Source organism: Mus musculus, chromosome 7 (assembly GCF_000001635.26).
Source record: "Mus musculus strain C57BL/6J chromosome 7, GRCm38.p6 C57BL/6J".
In the NCBI taxonomy this organism is placed as follows: Eukaryota; Metazoa; Chordata; class Mammalia; order Rodentia; family Muridae; genus Mus; species Mus musculus.
This window is the reverse complement of record NC_000073.6, coordinates 28,939,133-28,962,739: the sequence shown is the minus strand read 5'-3', so window position 1 is coordinate 28,962,739 and position 23,607 is coordinate 28,939,133. Positions and strand designations below refer to the sequence as shown.

Genomic DNA, 23,607 nt, shown 5'->3' with positions numbered 1-23,607 from the left:
TTATCTGTCGTTCAGTCTCTGCGGCCTGAGAACAGAGATCCCACGTTCCATCGTGCAAGGTTTATAGTATATAGTTTCGAAAGGGTGGGGACTTTTCCTGACTTCTTTAATGCCAAGGCAGAAAACACGGTCTCACACATAGCAGGCAGCCAAATAAATCTTGATTATGTCTGAATGGCTGAATGGGAACACATTCCACCCCGAAACAGGTTAAAGCCGGATGAGGAGCCCCGCCTTATGAATCATTCATGACTTGGGCCCCGCCCACACGGGGTGACGCGCGCGTTCCCGCTAGAAGCGCCTGGGCTCCCACGCTGGGCGGGCAGCCGGAGGTGCGTTCTGCGCCGGCGCCGAGAGCCCGGGGCCTCCTCAGGTGCGCGCGCGCGGGAGGGCGGCGGCGGCAGCGCAGTGCGCAGGCGCGGCAAGTGAACTGCGCAGGCGTCAGTCTTGGGCGGGCTGAAAGCAGCTGAAGCGGCGGCCGAGTCGGAGCCTCCGGCACAGGGGCGGGAGCTGAGGCGGTAGCGGACCGGCTGGCGGGCTAGCGAAAGGCGGCGGAATGGTGGACTACCACGCAGCGAACCAGGCGTACCAGTACGGCCCGAACAGCGGCGGCGGCAATGGCGCGGGTGGCGGCGGAAGCATGGGCGACTACATGGCCCAGGAGGATGACTGGGACCGGGACCTGCTGTTGGACCCGGCCTGGGAGAAGCAGCAGCGCAAGGTGCGCGGCCCGTGACCCGGGCTGGGTGGCGTCCTGCGCGTGGCGGGGAGGCCTGGAGGAGGGTCCTGGGAGACAATTGGCGGGTTCGGGAACGGGTTTGCAGTCCCGGAGAGGGATTACAGAGCTTAAGGAAGCAATTGGGAATCTGGAGGGGGAGGGGGGAAGTGGCGGCCAGGTAGGAGACACGGGGAACTGGGACAAACGAGATGATGATTCGGGAGGTTGCAATGGAACTAGGTTTTAAGGCGAGATTGTTGGATCAGAGGAAGCATTGATGGGGCCCAGGCAAGCAATGGGGTCCAGGAAGGGAATTGGTGAGCCTGGATAGTATTTGGTTTGGGAATCCTAGTATGGAGGAGATAGTCTGGAGTGCAGAGAGTCTGAAGAAGAGATTGGAATTGCAGGAAGCCTTAGTGTGTGTGTGTGTGTGTGTGTGTGTGTGTTGGGGGGTGGTTCTAGAAGAGATGAAGAATCAGGAAAGGTAAAAAGGGGGCACTAAGGAGAGGATTGTGGAATCCTGAGACAGGGAGGGGGGCCTGCATGGGCTAGGGTGTGTGGTGAGTAGGTGTTAAGATGGTCTGATGGGACTAGGGGTCTGAGAAGGTAGGTGTTCAGGACAGAAGTTAGGGGCCTAGGAACAAAAAAGATGTTTGTGTGAGGAGGGTGAGATTTATTGAGGGCGCCTTGCTGTAAAAAGAAAAGGATAGGGGCGTAATTAGAATTGATGGGGAGACCCAAAAGAGTGTGGGTGCTTTGAAGAAGGGAGAGGTAGTGAAACAGTTAAGGTTCCAGGTTCACGGGGAAATAGTTCAACAGTGAGAATAGTGGAAGACAGTAGGAGCAGGGATGGAGGATAATGGGAGGGGGTTAGTTTGGGAAAATGGAAGTCTGATTAGGAATGCCTGATTAAAAGACTTGGGGGTTCATTGAGTGAGGAAGAAATGAGTGTTCTGGGAGAGTAGTGTCTTTTGATGGGGAGGGTAGGTGAAGGGGTATTAAAATAGTATTTCCTGATGGTATTTAGGAGTGTGGGGGCGATGCTAAAGGGAAGCCACAGTATGGAGTGGAGGTCAGAGTAGGAGGCCAGGAGTGGAGATGTGTTGGGTGGTTGAGAGGGAAGCTAGGAGTGATGGGAGAGAGGGTGTGAGTGTATGCAGAAAGAGCTAAAGAAGGGTGTGTTGAGTGGGTGAGAATGTGGGGGATGGTTCGCAAGAGTGTGAGGAGAGTGGGAAATTAAAATTGAAGTTAGAAGCTACTTCATGCTTTCTAGAGGTTGAGACTTTTTTGTAACTTACTGATGGGCACTGTGACTTCAGGACAAGACCCTTGCTCTCAGGGCGATCAGGAATGTGCTTTTGGTGACTCTGCAGACGGGATGTGCGTGGAGTTGGGACTTTGGGAGTTGGGAGCGGGGCCCTGAGGGTGTGGGAGAGAGCCGGTTTGATGACATTTACCAGATGCCCCCCCCCGGGGGGGGGCAGGGAAGTTGCTATATGGCTGGGTCCAGTCACCCAGTCTGGAGGGTCAATGGTGGGAGAAGCTGCAGTGCCTGGAAAGCCTGAGGTGGGACCTGGTGTAACTGTGGCCCAGTCGGACTGTCAGCTTGTATGCTGTCTGCAGTCACTAGGGGGGTGGAAGTCTGCAGTGTGTAAAATAGCTGAGGAGTGGTAGCTGGGGAATGAGTGCATTTTGAAAGGCAGGGGAGATCTAGTCTGGATCTCAACAATTATTTATTGCCTGAGGCCTTGAGAGGAAAAGGTTGAAAGTTGCCAAAAGACTTGGAAAGTTGGAAGGAAACGGGTCACAGCGTCCGCTTTGAGAATGTCTTGGATCTTTCTTTTCTAATGTTTAGGGAACTGTGCAGTGCCCCCCCCCCCCCCTTTCCTTAGATAACTGGAGTAGGGGTCATCCTCCTTTCACAAATACCAACCTCTGGTGCCTCCTTTTTTTTTAGCCCCTCTCTTTAGGGTGGTGAGGTTGGTGTGCATTCAGACCCTAGGCAGAACCAGGACTCACCAGAATCCCCATGGCTGCCTGTGTCACTTTCCCCTGCTCCTTCCTGGTTCCCTTCCTTCCCAGCCAGGAAAGGTTGAGAACAGGATGGCTCACAGTGTTCTCTAACGTTGCTTCAGCGGCTCTGAAAAGGCCCTGCTCTAGTATGCTTGCTTTATAACCTACTCCAGCAAATATTTACACTTAGCTGTTCTTTAGGAGAAAAGAATTGCTTCACCTCTCCACCCTGTCCTGCATAACTAAGCTCTCTGGTGCCGTGGGGTTAGGAGTTATGAAAGGAATATACCAGCCAGTGCTTTTTATCTCTCATACAAGAGCTCTCAGCCAAACCCCCAACAGGATCGCTAGGACTTTTCTGTTTTGTTTTATGACTGGGCCTTATCCCACGTACCAGAACAACTTCTGTAAATGTGAATGACAGGCCTTTCTTGCCTCTCCAAGGCATATAGATAACTCCCACCACAGGGACAGTGATAGTCTCGTATGTACCTGTTCACACATTCAAATTCTGTGGCCAGAACAGCTGAAGCAGGGGCTGGCTCAAGTCAAGAGTCTGTCTCTTACCTGAAAGCCCTTCACTCTGAATTCTAGGCACCCCTATACCCAAGACATTATCCATAAGGAAGTTATGCAGCAGGTGTTTCACAGGGCAGCCTTGAACATTTGTGGGAGGACAGGGGACTGAGCTAGTTTTCAAAAATTATTATTGTGTCGTTTTAGTCTGGGTTTATGTTCAGGTTTTCCAGAGTCCTGGGCTCAGGTGATCCATGTGCCTCAGCCTCCCCGAGTACTACATGGAACTACAGGCCTATAAAAAATTCTTGAGCAATTGAGTCCTAGTTCTCTTCCCTAGTTTGTCCCATCCAAGTGCTAACCAATCAGACCTAACCCTTAGGATAGTGTGACTGAAGAGTACTTTCCTAAAGTGACTTCTGTAACATCTCTTGTGGAAGGGTGAGAGTTGTCCCCAAAGATCTCACAGCAAGAGGAAATGCCTTGTTCTGAGCTTGAGTGTTCATTAGCACGCCATTGTTTGCAGACCTGAGTTTAGACCCTGACCTTTGGCTCAGGCAGTATTAAATGTGAGTTAATTATTTGAAAGCTCTGATAGTGTTTTGATTTTCTGTAAGCCATTCCTCCCCCCACCCCCATTTTTCTTTTCTCCTTTTTTTCTTCCCCTCCTCCACCCCCATTTTTCTTTTGGACTGATGATGAAGGCCCCAAAGTAGCCATCTGGTATTTTGCTCCATTACTCTAATTGCTCCCCTCTAAGGAGCTGGCTAAGACTAACAGCTCCTTAGCAGCTTTCAAAATTAAATAACATACTTACAAAAAAAAAAAAAAAAAAAAAGTAGCCAAACTGGGTTGTCCTCTGGAAACAAGATAAGTATGTGAGTTGGGTGAGTATATACTGTGTGTGTGCTCTCTTGGGAGAAGAGAGGAGGAAACACCTCAGCTGCCAGTATCCTGTTCCTCCCACCCTCCTGGAAAATGTGTGGTGTTCTCCTGGAAGACCAGGACTCAAGATCTTGAGTCAGACAAATCTCAAGTTCAGGGCCTGCCAGCATGAGCAAATATGGGGAGACCTTTATTTCAAAAAGCAAGAAAAAGAAGTGAAAAGTTGCTGGGAGGATAAGGTTTCCTCACACTTGAGAGCTGTGATCTGGCTGTGGCCCTGGAGTAGTATCTACCACCTCACCTAATCCTAGGCAGTCCCGGGTATGTGTTGGGGGTGGAGGGTTGCCTTTTACCTTTTAAAATGTCCTCTTTGGTTCCAGCTTCTGAGACCAACTGGGTGACTTTTTTTTTTTTTTTTTTTTTTTTGGCAGCAGGAACTGACTCATCCTCTAGTTGAATGAAAGTCATGCTAAAAGTTTTCATTTAATGACAGCCAATTGCTTGGCCTTGTGGGGAAAGTTGGGTGAAAGTGTTAGTGGGGGAAAAAACAAAAAAATGGATGACCCAGGATTTGGCTTGTAATTCCAGCATTTGGTATTCTGAGACAGGAGGATCACTGAGAATTAAAGGCCAGCCTGGGTTATTTAGTAAGACTCTAGCTAAGCATGGTGGCACACATTTGTAATATCAGCTCACTAGAGACAGAGTCAGGAGGATTATAAATAAGTTCAAGGCTAGTTAGGGTTTTTACATAGTGTTGAAGGCTTATTGAGGTTGTATAGTAAAACCCTCTCTTAAAAAAAAGACAGCAACAAAAAGCCCACCAGGAAGTGAGGGTGTGATACTGTCTTCTTATCCAAGAGAGAAACTAGCAGGGAGGTCAATTAAAATGTATCCTGACACTTAGCATATTCACTTCATTACCCCGCCCTCCCGCCCTGGAGCAGGGCCTAGTCTTGAATTCCAAGTCTAACCCTAACAGGTAGGTAAGGAGAGTTCTGCCATTTCAGCATGCACTCGGCTTATGGCTGACTTTGGCCAGACAGCAGCAGCCTTTCCAGAGTTGAGTGAGTGCGTAGTACAGGTTATCTGGCAGTGCTGTCTAGTAGATGACAGCTAGGAGGAGGGAGCCAAAAAAGCTTCAATTTGGGAATGCCCAAGGAATTTGAGGCTTTTGAGATGAACACTCTAGGCTTTTGCCATACTGATTTATAGCGTGCTGGATGTAGCACAAGCCTTTGACCAGATCTTTTATTTCTTTTTTCTTTTTTTTATTGCCTCGCTGGTATCTTGAGGGGGAGAAAATGAGCCAACAGCTGTTTGCTGTAGTCTTCACTCAGGTTTTCTGAATAGCCCAAATATCAAGATGCTGATCTCTCAGCCCTCCTCGCATGTTCTTGCTGAGTGTCCACCTGCTTATCCTTATTTCCTTTGCTCTTTATGTCTCTGTTCTCAGCATTCAGCTCCCTTCCTTCAGTTTCCTTCTGTTGCCTTTATTTGTGTGTTTAGTTTTACAGAATAACAAAAACACTCATGTTACTTTGTTAACAATTTTTCCCTCTCCTTTTCTCATGGAAATAAGAGGCTAGTGATATAGCAAGTTGGCAGTTCAATGGCCAAGGTAACTGAGACTCTGACCTATTAAAAGGGAGATGAAAGCAGATACAAAAAACATCTTTCCTGGACCAGTGAAAGAAGCCTTTATACTGGGTAGTTTGAGAGCTCAAGATTAGAGTCCTTTTAGTTAGGTTAAAACATCAAAGACCAGTTACAAGGGAGCGTAGTTACAATGTAGGTGTCAGGATTTGTTACAGAGTATCTGAAAGTGGCAGAACAGTTCTTAACACCTTAAGAAGATTCATGAGTAACATTTTAGTCTGTTGCCCAGATATCTGGAGTCTAATGTCATTGAATTAAAGAGAAACAACTATTTTCAGTTGTAACCTCTTTTTAAAGATGAGGTGGCCCAAACCATCTGACAGGGATGGGCCGTCTGGCAGAAAGCAGCATCTCTGTATAGATGAACAAACCTGAGTGCTTGGGGATTTTAGTCCAGGAGCAGTCTGCCTGGACTATAAAGTCTCTGAAACATTTATCTTGATGCTATGCTTCTTTTGGTTGTGGTTTTTTCCTCCCCACATCCTTCTCTCTTGTACATAGTAGATTGCCCACAGAAAGTCCTCAGGAGCTAGTTTGAGCCACAGTTACTGGGGAGGCTAGTGGCCATTTTCTTAGCTATGATGTATTGAAATGTTACCTGAAAAGCTGTGGGCTGATCTTCCTGGGACTTGGTGTTTGCCTGTTGTACTTGCTCCTTTATTCTTGCAATGACCTCTCCCAACCGCCCACCCCCAACCAATGGTTAGGTAACATGCCTGTGTGTATGAAGAAACTGACCCAGATAGGCTCTGCATTTAACTCAGTCTCCTAAACTCTTTCATACTCATGTTTACCTTATATACTTAATAAATATCTTTAAGTCGACTTGAAGATTTTTAGGTTTAAAAAAACAAATTGAAAACTGCAGGACTGCAGTCCCAGTACTTGGGAGGTGGAGGCAGAGGGAGAATGGTGGAAATCATCCTCAGCTGCTGCTGAGCTTAAGCCAGCCTGGGCTACACAGAACACTTCTAATTTTTTTGAGACAGGGTCTAACTGCAGCCCCAGATGGGCAGGAATTCACAGAGATCCACCTGCCTCTGCCTTCTGAGTCCTGGGATTAAAGGCGTGCACCACCATGCCTGACACTAAAAGCCTTTTTTTAAAAAGGGGAGATCTGTATGGTGTTTGACAGATTTGGTTTCCCTGGCTATACATAAAAGGAAACTGTAAAAATAAATCCATGGAGAACGAAAGAATGTCAAGTTCCAGTGGGGTCCTATTCCTGCCAAAGGCGCTGGCTGGCCTAAGGCCAGCTTCCTTTGTTCAGAGGGGTGGTGCATACTGGTGGGGATTGAAGACCCATGTGGCAAGATACTTCTGAAATCACCAGGTTAACTGGTGACTGACTTGAAGGGACAAATCCTTTTTGTGGCTCTACAGAGGGTCTGTGGAGGAACATCCCTAGTGCCTGCCACACTCATCTGACCCTAGGAACATGTCCGGAAGTGGGCAGAGCAGTGACTCACCCAGGGGGTACTCAGTCCCTTGAATGTCCCACGAGATTTGCTCAGGATTGGATGATACTTGATTCATCCTTGCTCAGCCCCCCTCCCATTTTTGTTTTCTGTTTCTCTTTTATGGGATAGGCTCTGATTTAAACCAGGAGGGCTTCAAACTCCTGCATTTGCTTTCTGAGTGCTAGGATTACAGGTCCACAGTACCACTCCAGACTATATTGTAAATATAAAAGTGTGCACTTTCACTTGCTCCACACATAGATTCTCTCCAAGGCTCAGTTTTCTTAGACTTACATGCTGGAAGCCTGGGCACTGCCATGAATAAAATATCCGGCTTTCCTGTCTAAAAGGAAAACTGGTGCTCTCCTGTGGAGTTACGACTGACTTACCAAAATGTTTTTCTTCTAAATATCGGAGCAGAACAGATTCTTTGTCTTGTAGTGGAAGCATGGACATAGGGAAGTAGTAGCTGGAAGTGGCTGTTACTGCCCTGAGGAACATCTTGGGAAATATCCTTGTGATGGTGTTGCAATGACTGAGTGGGGTGCTGGAATACCAGTAGCACAATAGCATTTGTGTCTGCTGCAGACAGAAAGAAAGGCGACATTGTGGTTTGTTTTATCCTTTTTCAAAATTTTCCCTCAAAGGTGTGGGGCTGAGTGATGTGTGTCACTGGCTGTCCAGTGGGTTTTCTGATAGTGGGTGGAGTGTAAGCAGCCTGTCTTACCTCTTCTCCCAAGCCCCACATACACACAGAGCAGAGTTTCTCTATAGAGTGCAGGTTTGTTTTTTTTTTTTGTTGTTGTTGTTTTTTGTCTTTCGAGACAGGGTTTCTCTGTGTAGTCTTGGATGTCCTGGAACTCACTCTGTAGACCAGGCTGGCCTTGAACTCGGAAATCCACCTGCCTCTGCCTCACAAGTGCTGGGATTAAAGGTGGGCGCCACTATGCCCGACTCTTTTTTTTTTTTTTTTTTTTTTAAGATTTATTTATATATGTGAGTACACTGTAGCTGTCTTCAGATACACCAGAAGAGGGCATCAGATCCCATTACAGATGGTTGTGAGCCAATATGTGGTTGCTGGGAATTGAACTCAGAACTTTTGGAAGAGCAGTCAGTGCTCTTAACCACTGAGCTATCTCTAGTTTTAAGTGCAGTTTTAAGAATGTCTCTAACAGCACTCCAGAGTGAGGTACAGCAACAAGTGAAATGCTATGTCCCTGACTCCCCACTATAGTAGAGGAAGCCAATTTGAGGTTAAACTGCCTTATGGAAGGAAGCTTGCAAATGATTCAGCATCCAGGGGGTGGGGAAGGACAAAAGGATGACCTGACAGGGTTGCTTGAGGGAGTATCTCAGGCAGGAAGAGGAGTTGTGGGTCTTCTGTTCAGGTATCCGAATGACAGGCCTTTGATCACTAAAGGCCAAACAAAGCCAGTCCTGGAAACTGGCTTCAGTCAGCAGCATCAGGACACTGGTGCTGTCTCTCTGCCTCTCTTTGCCTCTGTCTGTCTCTCTGTCTCTCTGTCTCTGTCTCTCTCTCTCTCTCTCTCTGTCTCTCTCTCTGTGTGTGTGTGTGTGTGTGTAGATTAGATTAGCACATTAGCACTCTTGTCTGACTAACTCTGGCGTGAATAGAAGGTATTTAATTGCTCTCACCATGGAAACACAGTCTGCTTACTATTTAGGGGAGTGCTGCACCCAATCCAGGGGCCCCTGGGCAGAAAAGCTGCTGCCAGGTGGTCTTACAGGAAAATGCCCACATGTCTTGCACAGTGGCCATGCCCAGAAGGGTATGAGTGGCTGTGTTCCCTGACAAGAAGAGAAGTTGGGCCAGCCTACTTTATTGATAAGGGATATGCACAGCAGCTGGTGCCTTTGTAGCCACTCTAGGGTCTTTTTCTCTAGGCTTTTAGAGTTGGAATTTCAGCTATGTGGCCTTTTATTGTCTCAGTGCTGGGGGTCAAACCCAGGACCTCACATGTGTTAAGGAACAGCTTTACCCCTGAGCTACTAAACACCCCCCCCCCCCACTCCATGTGTGTCTTCATCTTTTGCCTGTTTTTTACAAACACAAATTTAAAATTCTAAAGTTCTCATCAGACCCCAAGAGCAAATAAAGAGCACTATTAAAAAATAAAAACTTTTTAAAAATCCACATCTTTCCAGCTCTGAGAACACCCCCAACCTTTCCTTTAAGATACATGGCTCATTAAATTCCTGATGAAACTAAAATCCTTGTGAGAAGTGTGGCCCTGGCTGGTGCCGACATGGCTTGCTTTGGGAAAGGCTGGGGTTTCTTTGTTCTTTTTGTCCTTTCTTTTTTTAACTTTAAGACTTAACATAATCTTCTAGTTTGGGCCTATGAAGTAAACCCAGTTTCAAAATTCAAAATGTCTGGAAGCAGTGACTTGCCAGGCTGGTTCAAGGGCAGTCTGATGAATTGGCCCTTCTTGCAGGCTGTCTGTGAAGCAGTCATGATTCAGATTTTCAAGTCCTGGAAGGTATCCAGACGGTAAACATCGCTGGGGTTGTGAGGCAGTTACTTTTTTTTTTTTTTTTTTTTTGGATCATTTGAGCTGTGCTGCCAAGACTGTGGTAGATTTGACTTTCTGTAAAACAGAACGGCCTGTATCAAGATGTCTTTTTCAGAGATGTTGGCTTTAGTCACCCATTCCTATGGTTCTTGGTGGGGTGGTCAGGAAATAGACACACCAGTGAGTGGAGGGACTTCTTAGTCACCACCCCCCCCCCCTTTTCAGACAGGGTCTTACTGTGTAGTACTAACTAACTTGGAACTCATTATGTGGATCAGGCTGACGCAGAGCTCAGATCTGTCTGTGGCCATACTTTCCAAGTGTTTGGGATTAAAGGTGTGTGGGCACATACCCAACCCCCAACACACTCACCTGCCTTGGCCACTTCTTAAAACTTTTTTTTTGATATTAGAAATTAGGTCCAGGGCCTTTGGTTGTTCTGCAGACGGCCCCTGTGCCACATCCCTAGCATGCCAACCTCTCCTCACTTTGAGGAAGCCGCTAGTACAAAACCCTGACTGGCCAGGTACCACATAGTCAAGCCTGGCCTCTAAAACTTGTCATCCTTCTGTCTCAGCTGGTATTATAGACCATCATGCCCAGCTTTTATAACCCAGTGATGGGGTCAACTGAGGGAAGAAAATCCAGTACACTGATAACTCTGAACACTTTCTGGATGCCTGGTTAATGAATCTTGGCCCCAAGCTGGGGAAGATGTGGAATGGTCAGTTGGATTCTACTGCAACACAGGAGTACCACAAGACTCAGTGGGATAGAAAACCCACAGGCCACTGTATTCCCTGAGCAGCTACCGTAGACTTAAGAAAATTCTGGGCCTTTTGATAAACAAGCCCAAGCCAACCCTTGCCAAATACGGCCTGCTAGCACTAAGACTGTAGGGTTAGCTTAGGAGACAACTTTTCTTGCCTAAAAATAAATTTCTGTTCCTATCAAACATTCCAAGCATAGTTGGAAAATGAGATTTCTGAGGAGTGGCAGTTCAGGCTCTAGTGGGTTCAGTTTTGTCAAGAGTTCAGGGCCTCTGGGGACTGTTTTGGGATTGGTGTGTGACCACTAAACTAAGGAAGTTGGAGGACTAAAAAGATGCAGGCCTTCTTCCATCTCATTCTATATGTTCTCAGTTGCCTTGGAGGTTGGTGGGGACAGGGACACCACACATGTACATAAGGAAGCTAGGGGCCTGGGGATATGGTTCAGTGAGCAAAGTGCTTGCTGCCCAGGACCTGATCTAGGGTCCCTAGCACATGTAAAAGCCAGCCATGGCAACACGTGTCTGGAACCACAAGGTACATATGTGCAGGAAGACAGGCAGATTTGGAGGGCTTGCTGGCCAGCCAGTGTAGTCAGGGCAGCGACTTCCAACTTAGCGAGAGAGCCTGTCTCAAAAATAAGGCTAGAGACATAACCTTGGTTAAGAGCCTGTACTCTTGTAGAGGACTAGGGTTTGATTCCTAGTATTTACTAGGCAGTTCAAACTGGCCTATAACTCCAGTTCCATGAAATTTAATACCCTCTTCTGACCTCTGGGCACTCAGATGGATGAGGTTCACATATATACTCTTCAGGAAAACAGGCAGAGAAGCAATAGAGGAAGACATGATAGTGTCAGCCTCTGGCCTCTACATGTGCCTGCAAAGGTTAGTGTGGACACACACAGTAAACCAGATAGCTTGGGTTCTGTGCTATAAACTAATGTCAGCTAGCAATTTACTCTGGTATATTGTGGACTGTCAGCACATAATCCTCTGAAGTAGATTTTAACCTCATAGTACATGCAATGGAACCAGGGACTGGGTTGAATAACACCCATCTTTAATCAAGGGGTTTGAGACAGAAGGATCATAAGTTCAAGTGAGCAAGAGAGACAGACTGTCTCAAAAAAGGAAATGAAAATGATTGTGTTTAGCTCAAATAATCAATGTAGCCATGAGGTAAACTGATACAGGCCAGAGTCGAGCAAAGGTATGGCTCTCTGGTTTATGCTCTTGTTCCTAAGCTCTACCATAGCCTGGAGATTGGGAATAGCTCTGGAGCTGGAGGGAAGGTTGAAGCTTTCCTCCAGTGGTGGCTTAGCTGTTCCCTACAGTGGGGAAGGTGTCAGAGTCCACCTGGCTCAGGGATCTCAGAGCTTTGTCTCCTCAAGTGCTGATAACGTGGTGAGGAACCTGGACATTGCAGCCTTTTCCTCCTGGGCTCCTTGGACAAGCCAAACCAGAACTGACTTCTAAAGTGGGAACCCCCAAACTGCACTACAGTAAAGCAGACAAAGGCTTCAATTATCTCTGTGATCGTCAATGCGGTACGCACCTGTGTCTGATTAAAGCTTGGGTGACTTTGGAGTCTGGAGTTTTACAGCACTGTATGCTCATGCTTTGTGGTATGACTGCACCGAACTTTTATCACGCGGTCAGGTCCAACACCCTTCCCATCAAGAGACTGTTTATACCTGGTGAGACGCCACAAAGTGTCTTTTCCGCCTTAGTGTTCAATGCCCCTTTTAAGCCTAAAGCCTGTATGATGTTGTTCCTACTGTTGGCTTTTGAGACAGGGTCTCACTGTGTCATTCATTCACTCTTTGTTTTTTTTGTTTGTTTTTGTTTTTGTTTTGTTTTTCGAGACAGGGTTTCTCTGTGTAGCCCTGGCTGTCCTGGAACTCACTCTGTGGACCAGGCTGGCCTCGAACTCAGAAATACGCCTGCCTCTGCCTCCCAAGTACTGAGATTAAAGGCGTGCTCCACCACGCCTGGCTGTGTCATTCACTCTTACCTTACGTTCACCTTTCAACTGCTAGGAATCAGGCATATGTCACCATACCCTGTCAGAAGTCTGATTATTTTTTGTTTGATTTTTTTTCAAAACAGGGCTTCTCTATATAGTGTAGCCCTGGCTGTTCTTGACCTAGCTCCCCACCCTGCGGATTCTGGGGTTCAGGTCATTTAACAATCACCCTGATTTACCCATCTTTCAAGTCCAGCTCTTCTAGGCCCTCTCCTCTGTAAACCCCTCTCCTACCCACTCTTTATCTCTTCCTGTTTCCTCTGGTCAGGTGCATCTAGGGCTACTCTAGTTCAAAGAAGGAGGTAGACTTTTAGGTGATTACATCTCAGCATTTCTGCTTTTTGTATCCTGTTGGAAGCCAGTGCAGGACAATGTAGTCTCACTGGACCCATGGTTGTTTGAAGACTCAGCTTGTCAGACTAGTTGTGTGGCTTTTACTCCCTGGAGGGAGGAGCAGAGAGAGAGCTTGGGGCTCTCAGTGAACACTCTTGCTTTTGTGCACACTATATCAGAGGGAGAAGGTAAGTTGGTGTATACTCTGTGAGCGTGGGTTTGGCTTTGTCCTGCTCTCCAGAGATCCTGTAGCAAACATCTCCCTGTCAGCAGAAGCTAAAGGAGCAATGGAGTCAGTTCTCTGTCTTAGTGGCCCAGGCAGCTGGCTGCCTCAGTCAAAAAGAAGATGATGTGGTCGGTGTTTGCTGTTGGCAGAGTACCTATGTGACTTATTAAATCTTTCAGTAGCTGTATGGCAGGGTAGCTGAGAGAAAGAGAGAGAGAGTGAGTATCTTTATCCCTTCAAATATGAAACTAAACTTCCTCTTGATAAAACTGACTCAGTGGACAGAAAGGGTACAGCGAAAGGCGAATGTGTCAGAGTCCATTGTGTGTTCCCCCTCACGCAGGCTGAAGCTAGTTTCCATGGTGGGTGGTTTATTATACATTTATGTTCAGCTGAGCCTGCTCCAGGTTACTGCTGTAGATAGAAAAGTCTTTCAGGGGGGAGGGTACTGTGTTTCCATTAAACTGTAAAATAGAGAAAGGTTTCTTGAAAGTGGTCACTTAGGTAGCAAAATGAGGGGCCACTGGCTACAGAGTAGGTTTGCATTTTATAGCCAACCAGCTTCTTATGTAACTTGAGTTGGGGCTCCATGGGCCCTGGAGTCTAGTACTTAGGTAGAAACATGACCGCCAGGGCCGAACACCAGCCCTTGCAGGGCCTCTCTACTGAGTGGAGCTCCATGCAGAGCCTTTGGGGTATGAGAGAAACCGGAGACCCGACCCATGCTCTCTGAGGAGCTCGCAGCGTATCTGGGTAGCAAGTAAAGCTACATGAGACCTCAGAAGGCCACTAAACTGCACTCCGGCAAGTCCACAGTACTCTAGCTGTCTTGGGAGAGGAAAGGGGTGACAAAGGACAGGTGGGGTCAGTCATGGAAGTTTTCATAAAGGAGGTGAGTGTGGGGATGGGGGCTGTGTACCACTGCTTTGGGCAAGTTTTTTTGGGCAAAGTTGGAGGAGGGTCCTACGTGCATAGCTGCTGCTTTCAAATAGTGCTTCCCCTGATGACTATTGTCTGTGTGGGATCTCTAGGTGTTAGAGGCGGGTGCCTTGCTTGCTTTAGCTCAGCTGTTTGGAACCCTTTGAGTAACAAGACCCTAGCCTCTGAAGTCCGTGTGGGATCCTCTTATTTTTTATAGGTAGAATGTTGTAAGTGGCCAAACCCAGGTAGGGGTCTGTTCCAGCTGCCTTTGATTTTTAGACAGCTAACCTAACTGTATTCTAGAACTTACTCTGTAGCTGGGGCGGGCGTCAGACTTGTAGTGGTCATCCTTTATAGGGTTCGGCCTCTCTCTGCTCCCTCAGTCCCTGCTCCCTGTGGCCCAAAGATTTATTTATTATAAATAAGTACAATGTAGCTGTCTTCAGACACACCAGAAGAGGGCATCAGATCTCATTACGGGTGGTTGTGAGCCACCATGTGGTTGCTGGGAATTGAACTCAGGATCTTCGGAAGAGCTGAGCCATCTCGCCAGCCCGGAACACCTCTTTTGTATGTCCAATACTATCTCCACATCCTGTGCAAGGCCACACACTGCCTCTTGGTGCAGATAGCCACATAACCTTAGTTACTTGCCGGTCTGCCTGCCACTCTCAAAGATGAGTGAGGCTTGATTTTGGCAGGCTGGCCTCTGGAGCATTCTATAGGTGACAGATTGCCCCTGCAGTGCCCAGAAGTACTCTATCCTAAGACTTATTTTTACTGCCAAGCTAAACTTTCAGGTGCCAGTAATAGAGTTGGCTTATGGAATCCCAGGAAATACTTGACTGACTTGTTTGTTTGTTTGCTTGGTTTTTGGTTTGGTTTGGTTTTAAATACCTTCTTTATTCAGATGCTCATGGCCAACTGTGTGACCCAGACACTGCAGTGCCCTTGGTGAGCTTCATAAACTGACATCTTTGGTCAGTGTTGTGGCCTCTGTGAGATATACCTAGCGTCACTAGCTGTGTCTTTGTCCAAGTGGCGTCTTCCCCTTTGCGGGTGATGCATGAAGCTCATACCTCAGCTCCCCTCCAGCAGAAAGGGCTGCAGTTGCCTGAAGTGCTCCTCTCCTCCTCTTCCTCTACCTGGGATTAATAGTTTGCTGTGGGGTGATCCAGCAGGGGCGGGGCAGGTGGCCCCTTACTGCCTGCTTTGACATAGTCTGTAGCCCGGTGCCATTAGGTCCAGAGGGTGGAGAAACAGCCAGTTTCTCTTTCCTTTTCTACCTACTCAGGTCAAAGCTGCCTGATGGTCTTTATGAGGTACCCCTTCTCCCTTTCATAAACAGCAGAGAAGTTAGGGAGATCACTGTTCTATCAAGGGAGGACTTGAGAGTCATGCTTGTAGTTGGAGAATATATTGTTTAACCCTCCATTTTGAAAAGAAGTGCCTGGGACATAAATTGCAAAATACTTTTGCATGAACCAGGAGTGGTGGAATATGCCTGTAATCCCAGCACTTGTGAGGCAGAGGCAGGGATTTCCAGAGTTCAGTGCTAGCCTGTGTTATATAGTGAAAAAAAAAATACACACACACACACATACATGTACACACATGCACCCAAGAAGATATTTATTGAATGGACCCAGGCTTCTGTGGGGATGCTTGCTGGGCAAGCGGGTTGGTTGGTTGATCGCTCTCTGTTCCTCACTAGACACAAGCAGCCCAGATGGTACCTCACCTCAGCGTTTGCACTCTGGGAGGCGTGAATACCTGTGGGTAGGCACTTGTGATATCCCAGTCCACACTTTATCCTTGCATCAAGTAGGAGACAGTGAGATATGTGGTGGGAGGGGAAGCACCAAGCTGTTCTAGGGAAAAATTGGAACTGGACTCCACACCCACTCCTGCTACTTTTCTGCCATTTGCCCTTGGGCAGGGACCAGGGGTTAAGTTTCAGTGTTGTGTTGGAAAGGGCATCCCTTTCCTTCAGAAATGATTCTGAGTATTAACCAGGACAAATAGTGATCTAGAAGCAGGCTGTAAACCTCCATCCTACATCCAGGCAGTGCTTGCTGTTTTAGCCTCCTCTTCAAGGGGGTTGAGAGTGCTGTTGAAATGGCAGCACAGTAGAAAACCCAGCACCACCCCTTTCCTCTAGTTCTCCCCCAGGGAGCTCTAGAGCCTAAACCACGCCTGTGACTTCAAATGAGCACCCTCCATCAAGTGGTAACTCACTGGGCTGCAAGTGGCATGGCCTAGCCCTCTCCATCTGGGCCTCATTATCTGGAAGGTGGTTGCTTGTTTCAGAGTTGAGCCCTGAACAGTTTTGTGTCTGGATAAGCTACAGACAGTATCAGCAAGATTTCTCCATGACCAGTGCAATAGCTTGCCAAGTTTGCTGTCAACTGAGAGTCTTTTCCCCAGGTTTCCCTCCAGTCCCCTTTCTTCAAAGCAAAAGCAGAAAAAATAAAAAATAAAAAAACTTCTATGACCTCATGTTAGAAGCACACCTCCCCCCTCGCTCACTTGTAGTCAGCAGCCATTTCTTCTAAGGGATGTAGAAACAGGAAAGTTTCCCACTGATAACCCTCAAGTAACTGCCCCGAAAGGCTGCCACACAGGGCCACAAGGTTCACTTGGGGCCTATGCTCAGATGTCAACCCAGGGCAAGGGGCTCTAGAGGGCTTAGCAGAGCTGCCACCCCCCCTCCAAAAAAAAGCTCATGCCTGCTGCTCATCTCCCTTCCTCCTTCCCAGCCCCCCCTTCCTGGGGTCACTTCCTGATGCCATTCCTCAACTTAGCCCCTATCCCCCCCAAAGCAATCAAATCCACAACCTAATAAGGGAAAAGAATGAGGAGAATGTCCGCCTCCCAGCCTCTCCCCTAACAGGGCGCAGGCCCACAGCAAATTTGGAAAATGTTACAGCAGAGTGACAACTGACTGGGGGCTGGGGGTGAGGGTGGGGGTGGCTGTACAGGCACAGGCACAGGCACTCTCTGGAGCTCCTATTGTTGGCAGCAGGCTGGACCCTGAAGGAGGGCCACCCTGCTCGAACTTTCCAAATCAGGCTATTGACACTCCTCTTGCACAAAAAAAGTGTATGGAAAGTAAGAGCCTGAGTCAGCGGCACCTTCAGTGCGGGGCTTCCACATCAGGAGAGCACTAAGCACACACTTAGTGCAGTGGGAGAAGCATGGGCACCATGTACATCCCAGCGCTTGCCTCGGAGACGAGTGCTTTCTTACCCTTTCCTGTGCCAGGGTTAAATTATCTTCAGTGTTAATTAAAACTTGTCAGCCTTTACAGTGGGGCCCTCAGAAATCTGTCACCTCTCCTGCATCATTATCCCAGGCAAGTCATACCCTCCTGAAGTCGAGAGGGAGGGCCAATCCTCTCTGTGGGGGGCTCTCTGGACCAGAGCGACTTGTCTTGGGAGGTCAAACTTCCTAATGAACCTGAACTGGGGTGGGGGTGGGGGTGGGGTGGGGGGAGCAAGAACCAGCATGGGGATGTGCCAGCTCTTTCACATTGCTAATTACAGCAAGCATGAGGTCATCTGTAAATATAGCTAATTCTTTAGCTTGTAATTAAGGTGCTCATTAAAAGTGTGGGTAAATTGTGTGTGTGTTTAAGGAAAAAAACACAAAAAGTCTTTGTTTTGCCCCGACAGGATGGCTCAGATCAGGCAAGGGACTGAGGCACAGGGCTGGTTTCCTGTCTTTAGAGCCTTTGCAGGAAACTCAATGTGAACAATATTTGTGACCCTTGCCAAGAACCCAAAACCTGGATGATGTCATTGGTCTAGGTCCTTAGTTCTCAACCGGTGGGTCTCAACCCCTGTGTGTGTGTGTGTGGGGGGGGGGGTTCGGCTGCCTTTCACAGGAGTTGCACGCATATCAAATATTCATTCACATTATGATTCATAAGAGTAGCAAAATTACAGTTTTAAAGTAGCAATGAAATAATTTTATGTTTGGGGAGTCACCAAAATTTGAGAAACTGTATTTTAATACAGAGTCAAAACATTGGGACGGTTGAGAACCACTGCTATAGTTGACACCACCAAACATCTGGCTCGGGGTGGTGCATGCGTATGGGGGGTGGGGTGGGAATATCTTTCAGTCTTTTTTTTTTTTTAAGCAAGTCAAATGGAAGAGAAGTGTAAGATGGTTTTAAATTAGCATGGTGAGACACATCTTTAATCCCAGTATAGAAGGCAGAGGCAGGTGGATCTCTTTGAGATTCCAGCTTGGTCTACAAAGTGAGTTCCAGGACGGCCAGGAAACCCTGTCAACCCCCCCCCCCCCAACAAAAAGAAAAGAAAGAAAAGAAAAGAAAAGAAAAGAAAAGAAAAGAAAGAAGGACCAAAAAAGTGTGTATGCCTTAGATTCAGTTTTTCTAATAATAATAATAAAAAAAAAACCAACACTGTTACTAGTCTTTCTCCTCAGAATGTTGCTTTCTCAGAGATAGCCCTTTCTGAATGGCTCCTTCTTGGGTGATTTGTGTAACTGCAGTTCTAGTGAAGTAAGAGGTAGTAGTGGTTGCTCCCTCCTTCCTGCATTAAGAAGGATGAAACCCGACACAAAGCTAGATTGATACATCTGCTTCTTCCACAGAAAGCGTTTCAGAAGACTCACAGTGCCAGTGAGTTGGCATCCTTATGTTGTTAATCTTCCATGTGCCTCCAGGAGCTGTCTGGATTCTCTCTGAGCAAAGGACAAGCATTGCATCTTGTCATTTTCTTCCTGGCTGGAAGTCTTAACAGGCACAAACACAGAGGGTCTGAAAATGAAAGCAACAAAAATAAACTGTGAGCAGCTCTGTGTAAGGACATTAATGCAATACATACAGTCTGGTGAACTATTTATATGTAGAAGCACCCATAAGAAGATCAAGGAAGAGCCCTCGCCTTTGAATTCCAGACAAACCACAGGCAGTCACCCAGATGGGGCTATATGTGGTGTCTCCTTTCATGCTTTGCATAGTCTGCTTTCTGGATGGAACTGGGCCTCTGAAGTGAATGCAGGTTCCGGATATACGGATACAGTTAGTATGCCTCTCCTGTTTGCCTTAGAAGGAAGTGTGAGGATTAAACAAGAAAGCCATGAAAGTTTCCTGTGGCTCATATCCTGTGTGTGTGTGTGTGTGTGAGTGTGTGTGTGAGAGAGGGGAGGGAGGGAGGGGGAGAGAGAGAGAGAGAGAGAGAGAGAGACACTCTGACTACTCATGGCTTTAAAACAGTTAAATCAACACCCACCTGTACCAGTGGCTGAGAATGGACCAGGGCCCCAGCACGCTCGCTCGCTGAGCCAGAGTCTTGCTCCCGTGATGGATTCTAGGCAAGCCCTTCATAAGCTCTAGCCTCGAAGTTAGGTCCTGAAAAGGAGGAAAGTGTTTAGATGATGTAGCTTTGGCTCAGACATGTTGACTGATTTATCTCTTCAGTACCCTTGATGCTTCCCTGGGTTCAGGAAGGATCCATAGGGCATTGTGTAGAAATAGTTGTTCTCTCTGAGCACAACTTGGAAAGTGTTAGAGCTGAAGAGGCACTACTCAGTCTGCCAAGCCAGGATATCTTCCTAAACATAAGTTTCTCTTTGTGCCCTATCCCAGCCTCTGAGCCCCACTATTTAGACAGGGTGCTTGGAATATCTCTTGCACCCCTGAGGAAATGCAGTGTTTCAGACCGTTAGAGAGTACATAGCACCCTCTAAACTTCTTTGGGCTTCTGGGCCATAATGTCATGGAGGTCAAAGAAAACCAGGAGTGGAACCCAGGTTGCTCTACCCTCAGTCCCTTTCCAAAGGCAGGACAGGTGTGTTTCCATCTTGGATGTGGCCATTCAGTGGGTAGGCCAGTCCTTTGGGCCACTGTTATGGGAATAGATGTGAGTTCTTTGGGGGATGAGGGACAGTGATCCTAGATTATATATATTAGGACAGGTGACCCACAAAAGTGTGGAATGGCTTTTGCAGCTCCAGGTAACCCTCACTGATTGCTGCCAGGTGAGAATACATGGGTCCTAAAATGTCATTTTCCAAGAGGCTGAAATTTTAGTTTCTAGGACAGCTGTCTGTCTGTCTGTCTGTCCGTCCGTCCGTCCGTCCATCCATCCATCCATCCATCCATCCATCCATCCATCCATCCATCCATCTATCTATCTATCTATCATTTTTCTCTGAAGCTGGCCTAGACCAGGCTGGCCTTGAACTCAGAGATCTGCTTTCCTCTGCCTATGATTAAATAATAAATAAATAGTAAGTTAAAAAATAATGTTGGGATTAAAGATGTGCACCTCCCCCACTGCTGACCTAATTTAATTCTTTTGGGGGGGGGGGTTTGAGACAGGGCTTCTCTGTGTAGCCCTGGCTGTCCTGGAACTCACTTTGTAGACCAGGCTGACTTCGAACTCAGAAATCCGCCTGCCTCTGCCTCCTGAGTGCTGGGATTAAAGGCGTGCGCCAGCATGTCCGGCTCTAATTTAACTCTTAAACCAAACAGTGAAGCACACAGGAGTGTAGTGTAGACCTGAAACCACAGGAGTGTTCTGTAGACTGTTTGCCACCACCTGCCACCTGCTTCCCGCACTTGGCCCCGCTGTTGCCTCTCCTTTACTGTTTTTCCTCCTATGAACTGCTGTTTCAGAATCCTGTTAGCGGAGGGAAAGAACCCATTCCTTAGTAGCTGCTCTGATAAAAAGGTGAGGGTGGAAATGGCCAGCCTTTCAGTCCATTACCTCAGGTAATTGATGTGGATTCTCAAGCTTGTGTCTGCTTCTCTCACGCAAATACACATGTCCTGTGGGAAGTATTTCTGTTTGCTTGTCCAGAAGAGCCTAAAGTACTTAGATGTGCACACACAGGCAGCTGTGTGCACCCACAGTAGCCTGGGGAGCAGGCTTCACACAGCCTGCCAGTTCAAAGTCCACACAGAAGTGTCGTGGGCAGGGGTGCTTGTTTAGAATTGACTCTTTAACTCTGACCTGGGAGATGCTGACAGTCCCTGTTTGGGAAGGAACTAGAACACTGTGCTTCCTACTGTTGAGAGTTGGTAAGCCTCGGGAAAGCAGGATACAGTAGGCACTCAGATGTGGTGACGCTTGATAAAGAATGGACATGAACCCTGAGAAATCAGGCTTTTCTAAATTGAATCCTGTGTAATTCTGTTATTAGCCCCACTGTCTTCACACTTTGTTGAACTGCCTGTGAAAAGCCAGGAAATGTCTCCATCAAGGCAAAGCCCTCAACTTTTGACTTTTTTTGGGCTCTGTTGCCTTTGAGTTGGTGAGTATTTCCTGATTCGATTGTTTTCTCAGGCTGGCCTTGAGTCCTTAAATGTTCTTTGTGTGCCTAGAAATAGCTAGAGGAAAAATGGTTGCAATGCTTTGCATTGCTCACCACTTCCGTGTGCACGGAAACTGCCTGAGGAGAGGGCTGTGCATCCAGAAAAATGTGGACACAGAGAGGGACTTCATTAGCCACTGGCCTGCCTTATAATCCTATGAAGAGAACATTTCTATCCCCATGTATTCGCAGCCCAGGGAACATCAGGGTAGGGACTAACATACAGGGGCTTCCTGTAGTGGCCTTCGATGCCACTGTGGATCACATAGCAGTATTATGTGAGGTTTTAGAGGGTTTTTTGTTTATTTTGACAAGAGTCTCAATACCCCTGGCTGGCCTGGAAATTGCTACGTAGACCAGGCTGGATTCAGATTTTATATCCTCCTGCCTTAGCTTCCTGGGTGCCAGGGTTCCAGCCATACACTCACCACACCAAGTTTTATAAGGGTTTGTGCCCTCTACCCCCAACGTATCCTTTTTGGTGGATTTGGAATGAATGGAAAAAGGATGGCAGTGAATCGGAGCAGAGTGTAAGAAGCCATCTTACCAGCTTCAGATTTTTTTGTTCTGTTTTGTTTGTTAAAGTGGTAGGAACAAAGTAGGCCTCCTGTCCTTGTGGAGCTAACGATGCAACCCAGCACACAACTCTCAGATAATGAAGTGTTTCAAGGTGTGCTCTTTCTGAGGTGAAATAGGCTGGGAAGGAGCGACCTGGAGAGGCATTTGAGAGGTGAGAAATCGGCCACATGTCTAGGGGCCAGGAAGATAGGCCCTCGTGAGACAACATTGTCCACAAACATTTAGTCAATGTTTTAGACACTGAGTACACAGCATCGAAAAGTCCAGGGCCAGCCCTGCCCTTGAGGCTCCCAGGCAAGAGGGACATCTCAGAAACTGTGTCATCTGATGCTGGTACAGATGGCACACCAGCATTCCTTCAGCTTAGCCTCACATGCACTCGGCATTGATAAACAGCCTTGGGGATAAGGGGACCTGGCTTGCCTTAGGCCACCTAGCCTGTGAACAGCAGAGCTGAGAACCAAATAGGGCTTTCCCCCTTTTTGGCTATTCTAGCAGGATGGAGCAGTTGGTCTCCTGGTGAGGCTTGGGATTCAAGCATGAGATGGCATCCTGTCCAGAGGATGGGGTGTGGTGAGGAGAGAGTTGGAGAAATCTCTGGTTTCATAGCCCACCTCTCTGTTCCCTGGACCCTTAGGAGAGAGGCATTTGGCTAAAGATTGTGTTGGGGAACCTGATTAAGTAGTGGGGAGTAGAGAGTTGAGCGAGGCCTTCTGAAGTTGGCTGCCTATATATGGCTTGGTCTGGAGGAGCAGGTGACGGTAGTGGGAGTTGTTTTCTGTGCTGCTAGTGGGAGGTGCCCAGTAACATTCCTTTGTAGACAAGCACAAACTAGATAGCTTTGAAATTGAAGGTTTGAAACCAGCCAAAGAATTAATCCTGGTCTGAGATTCGCACGATGAGAGTACAGCCAACCTGGATTGGGTGTGGTTTTCTTGACTGTTGCTTTTTAATAAGCCCAGAAATAACTTTTGAGAAGGAGGATCTGTGTGAGCATCTCGATGCGTTCTTGAGAGCTGACCTGGGAGCCTCCAGCTATCTGAAGGGCTCTAGTCCATGTTGTAACACAAGCACTTTGGCTAATGAGGTGTCGGGCAGAGGTTCCCTGGTGAAGGTTCAGCTGAGTGAGCCCAGTGAGGGCACCACATTGCCTCCTCCCCCAGAGGCCTGGCCACAGGGCTCATACACTTGTGAGCCTCTTTCCTGGGACCCATGTGCTCAGGTTGTGAGTACTACCATACTCTTGAGCTTGGTTTCCAGGGATTCAGGCTACAAGCTGGAGTATACCAGAGGCTCTCTGCCTGCCTAGGGGACTTCAGGCAAAGAAGCCTCAGTTTTCTTATTTACAAAATCATGGCCAAGAGTCTCCACCCCAGAGTGGTCAGGATTTAGAGAGATGGCATCTTTATGGGGTTGGATGTGGGGGGCGGGGGGCGGGGGGGCTTTGAAGAGAGTTCCATGGTGTCATATTAGAAGCCGGCTCTTTATGGAAGACTGAGCTGCAGTCAGCTCAGCTGCCAGATAGTAAGCATGTCTTCCTCATACCATCTCAGAGGTGATAGTGGATAGAGCTGAACAGAGGCAAGGGGTAGGTAGCAGTGTCTTTGCAGT

The 23,607-nt window shown here is 47.6% G+C and overlaps 1 protein-coding gene and 1 long non-coding RNA gene across 7 annotated transcripts in view; one reads left to right on the top strand and one right to left on the bottom strand.

The window, feature by feature from the left end:
* Positions 1-388: 388 nt before the first annotated feature.
* The window catches only part of Actn4 (actinin alpha 4), a 69,104-nt gene continuing 45,885 nt past the window's right edge, over positions 389-23,607 (top strand). For 4 of the 6 annotated variants that reach the window (NM_001360549.1, NM_001360548.1, NM_021895.3 and 1 more), the window contains exon 1: positions 408-721. In NM_001360549.1, coding sequence (NP_001347478.1) covers positions 557-721 — 165 coding nt within the window. In that variant the 5' untranslated portion in view covers positions 408-556. Of the gene's footprint in view, positions 722-23,607 lie in introns of all 6 variants that reach the window. The other 2 variants (XM_006540255.4, XM_006540257.3) reach the window with 1 other exon arrangement.
* Gm51446 lies at positions 8,670-19,772 on the bottom strand. Its single transcript, XR_003946620.1, has 2 exons — positions 19,332-19,772; positions 8,670-18,856 (listed from the first exon to the last, which is right to left on the bottom strand). It is a non-coding gene; the product is annotated as a predicted gene, 51446 (long non-coding RNA).